General features: G+C 71.1%; 1 protein-coding gene across 1 annotated transcript; it reads right to left on the bottom strand.

Moving 5' to 3' along the window:
* Nucleotides 1-264: 264 nt before the first annotated feature.
* Nucleotides 265-3,731, bottom strand: LOC114072408 (cadherin EGF LAG seven-pass G-type receptor 2-like; the record flags this gene model as incomplete). The annotated part of the gene is made up of 2 exons (XM_027910310.1): nucleotides 3,224-3,731; nucleotides 265-3,178 (listed from the first exon to the last, which is right to left on the bottom strand). A coding segment is annotated over exon 2 (2,818 nt), but the record flags the coding sequence as incomplete, so codon positions are not given.
* Between the last annotated feature and the right edge of the window lie 593 nt (nucleotides 3,732-4,324).

Below are 4,324 nucleotides of genomic sequence, written 5' to 3'. Positions count from 1 at the left end.
GGGCACAGCATCCCCATCACCCCCCCCTCACCTGGATCTGCAGGGTGGGGAGAGCCAAGATGGGGTGGTGACACCCCAAAACACCTCAGAGGGCTGGTGGGACCCCAAAACACCTCAGTGGGTTGGTAGGAACCCCAAAGCCCCTCATCCCCCCCCACTTGCCCCGCTGTGGAGGACGGGGGCAGCCAAAACAGGGTGGGGAGACCCCATAAACACCCCCAAACCTCCCCCGCCCAGCCCACCCACCCCGGGACGGGGTCCTACCGGACACGGAGACCCTCATGACGGCCTCCAGCGGGCGGTTGTTGTCCAGGGCGGGGCTGAGCCGCAGCTCCCCGCTCTGGGGGTCCAGCAGCAGCAGGTTGAGCTCGTTGCCCTGCTCGAAGGCGTAGGTGAGGCGGTCGGACACGTCGGGGTCGTGGGCCGGGATGCGGCCGATGACGCCGCCGGGGAAGCTCCCGGAGCGGTTGGTGATGTAGTTGTTGAAGAGGATCTCGAAGTTCTTCAGCTGGGGGCTGTTGTCGTTGGCGTCGCGCAGCCGCACGTGCACGGTGGCCCGGCTGACCAGCGGCGCCGACGTGGCCTGCACCACCATCACGTACTCGGCCTTGGCCTCGTAGTCCAGGTCGGCCAGCGCCGTGAGCTCCCCGGAGAAGATGTCCAGCTGGAAGACCTCCGGGATGTTGCCCTCCACGATCTGGTACATGATCTGGGCGTTGGTGCCCTCGTCGGGGTCGGTGGCCGTGATCCGGGCCACCACCAGCCCGATGGGGCTGTTCTCCTCCACGAAGATGTCGAACTCGTCGCGCTCGAAGACGGGCGGGTTGTCGTTGACGTCCAGCACCGTCACCTGGATCTCCACTGGCGTGCGCCGCGCCGGCAGCCCCTTGTCCACGGCGAAGGCCCGCAGGGAGTAGAGCGGCACGTTCTCCCGGTCCAGGCGGCGCAGGGTGCGGACGATGCCCGAGGTGGACTCGATGATGAAGTCGCCGTCGCCGTCGTCGCCCCCCTGGAAGGTGTAGAAGACCCTGCCGTTGAGGCCGGAGTCACGGTCGGTGGCGGAGACCTGCAGGACGCTGGTGAAGGCGGGGACGTCCTCGTAGACGGAGCCCTGGTAGGAGTGGCGGAGGAACTGGGGCGCGTTGTCGTTGACGTCGCTCACCAGGATCTCCAGGTAGGTGGTGTCGGATTTCTGGGGGATGCCGTTGTCCCGCGCCGTGATGGCCAAGGTGTAGGACACCTGGTCCTCGTAGTCCAGCTCCATCTGCGTGGTGACGGCGCCGGTGTCGGCGGCGATGCGGAACTGGGGGATGCTGTCCTCCATCAGGTAGGTGATGCGGGCGTTCTCGCCGGTGTCCTCGTCGGTGGCGCTGATCACCACCACCGTGGTGCCCACCGGCCGGTCCTCGTTGACATTGACGGTGTAGTGGGAGCTCTGGAACACGGGCCGGTGGGTGTTGGCGTCGGTGACGTTGACGACCACCAGGGCGGTGTCCTGGCGGGTGCCGTCGGACGCGGCCACGGTGAGCAGGTACTGCCGCTCCAGCTTGTAGTCCAGGGGCAGGGCGAGTGAGATGAGTCCCCCGCCGCTCTGGCTGGTGATGGAGAAGCGGTTGCGGGTGTTGCCGCCCGAGATCTGGTAGGTGATGACGCTGTTGGCGTCGCGGTCGACGGCGGACACGGTGAGGACGCTCGTCCCCACCGCCGCGTCCTCATTGAGGCGGGCGCCGTACTCCCTGCGGGTGAACTCGGGGCTGTTGTCATTGACGTCCAGGACGGTGACGCTGACACTGGCCGTGGAGGCCATGGGGGGCGTGCCCTGGTCCTGCGCCTCCACGCTGAAGCTGTAGAAGTCCACGGCCTCCCGGTCCAGCTCGGAGGCCACCACGATCCAGCCGGTGCCGTTGTTGATGGCGAAGGGGAAGCCGGCGCCGGTGTCCAACAGGGTGTAAACCAGGCGGCCATTGTCCCCCGAGTCGGCGTCGATGGCCTGCACGTGGATGACGGAGTAGCCCACGGGCACGTTCTCCAGCACGGTGGCCTGAAAGGGCGTGCTGACAAAGATGGGGGCGTTGTCGTTGACGTCCAGCACCTGCACGGTGACCAGGCCGCTGATGTTGGACAGGGGCGGGCGGCCGCCGTCCTGCGCCCGGATGCGCAGCGTGAACTCCTTGGTGACCTCGAAGTCCAGGGGGGTGACGACGTCCAGGGCGCCCGTCTGGGCGTCGATGTAGAAGTGGCCGCGGGTGTTGCCGCTGACGATGCTGTAGTGCACCAGGGCGTTGCTGCCCTTGTCGCGGTCGGTGGCCGTCACCCGCAGCACGGCCGCGTTGGGCGCCACGTCCTCGGGCACCTGCGCCACGTAGCGCCGCTCGCTGAACTGTGGCGCGTTGTCGTTGTCGTCCTCCACGGCGATGCGCACGGTGGCCGTGGCGCTGCGGGGCTCCTGGCCCTGGTCAGCCGCCTCCACCAGCAGCTCGAAGGCCTCCACGGCCTCCCGGTCCACGGGGCCGCGCGTGCGGATCACGCCGGAGCGGGGGTCGATCTCGAAGACCTCGTTGGCGCCGCCGGCGTTGAGGAGCCGGTAGAGCACGTTGGCGTTGGGCCCGGCGTCGCCATCGGTGGCCCGCACGGTCAGCACCTCGTAGCCCACCTCCAGGTTCTCCCGCACGCTCTCGCGGTACTCGGGCTGCTCGAAGGCCGGGTCGTGGTCGTTGGCGTCGCTCACGGTGACGGTGAGCGTGGCCATGGCGCTGCGCCGCGGCGTGCCGTGGTCGGCCGCCGTCACGCGGAACACGTGGGTGCTCTTGCTCTCGCGGTCCAGCGGCGCCGCCGTGGTGACGGCGCCGGTCACGGGGTCCACGGCGAACAGGGCGTCGGAGCGGCTGTCGAAGAGCGCGGCCATCGAGTAGAGCAGCCGCCCCGCCTCGCCCTCGTCGGGGTCCTGTGCCGTCACCCGCGTCACCGGCGTCCCCGCCGGCCGGTTCTCCTCCACCGTGGCCTGGTAGCTGGAGGGCTGGAACTGCGGCGCCGTGTTGGGGCTCCGGCGGGGGCGGAGCATGGGGGGTCGGGGGGCTTCCATAGGCTGGGGGTCCCCAGTGTCCCCGGAGGCCGTCGTGTCCCCTGTGCTGCTGGTGTCCCTGGTGTGCCCAGTATTCCCAGTGTTCCTGGTGTCCCTAGGGATTTTGGTGTCCCCAGTGTGTCCAGTATTCCCAGTGTTCCCGGGGACTTCCCTGGTGCTCTCAGTGTCCCTGGGGACTTTCCCAGGCTCCCCATTATATCCAGTGTCCCTGCTGCTCCTGGGGACTTTCCCGGTGCTTCCAGTGTCTCTCCCAGTCTCCCCAGTGTGCCCAGTATTCCTGCTGTCCCTGAGGACTGGGGTGCTCCCAGTGCCCCCAGCCCCCCCAGTGCTCAGCCCAGCCCCGGTGTTCCCGGTGTGTCCGGTATCCCCGGCGCTCCCGCTGTCCCTGGGGCCATGGGTGCTCCCGGTGCCTCCAGTTCCTCCGGTATCCCCGGTGCCTGCAGGAGCGTCCCTGGCGCCTGCAGCGTCCCCAGCGCCTCCAGGGCTCCTGCTGGCTCCGGCGTTCCCGGCGGCTTCAGTGACGCCGGTGCTGGCGGTGCCTCTGACGCCCGCGGTGCCGCCGGTGCTTCGGGACCCCCCAACGCCGCTGCCGCCGCCGCCGGTGCCCGGTGCGGTCCCATGGCCGGGTGCGGGCCCGGCGCCGCCGCCGCTGTCCCCGGTGCTCGGCGGGGGCCGCGCAGAGCCGCCGCTGTCCCCGGTGCCGCCGGAGCCGCCGCTGTCCCCGGTGCCGCCGCGGCGGGGCTGGAGCGGTGCCGGGAGAGCGCCGGGAAGGCGGGGGCGGATCCCGGTGCCCCTCCCGCTGCCGATGCCGGTGCTGGTCCCGGTGGAGGAGCCGATGCCGGTTCCGGTGGCGCTCCCGGAGCCAGCGGCGATGCCGGTACCGGTGCCGCTCCCGCTGCCGGTGGCGGAGCCGGTGCCGGTGGCGGAGCCGATGCCGGTGGCGCTCCCGGTGCCGGTGTCGATGCCGGTGTCGGCGGCGATGCCGGCGGCGATGGCGATGCCGGTGTTGGGTCCCGGTGCGGGCGGCGGCAGCAGCAGCAGCAGCAGCAGCGGGAGCAGCGGCAGCGCGGCCCGGCGGGCGGGCGGAGGGCCCATGGCCGCTGCCCCCCCCGTGCCCCCCCGGTGCCGGTGCCGGTGCCCGCAGCGCCCCGCGCCGCCGCCTGCGCCCCGCCCGCGCCCGCGCGCGCCCGCCGGGGCGGGGCCGCCGCTGCACCGGCCCCGCCGCGCTTAAAGGAGCCGCCG

The sequence above is a fragment of the Empidonax traillii genome, unplaced genomic scaffold (assembly GCF_003031625.1).
Source record: "Empidonax traillii isolate 1590-97213 ecotype Southwest subspecies unplaced genomic scaffold, ASM303162v1 scaffold3131:size26243, whole genome shotgun sequence".
NCBI classification, from domain to species: Eukaryota; Metazoa; Chordata; class Aves; order Passeriformes; family Tyrannidae; genus Empidonax; species Empidonax traillii.
This window is presented reverse-complemented; position numbering and strand designations above follow the sequence as displayed.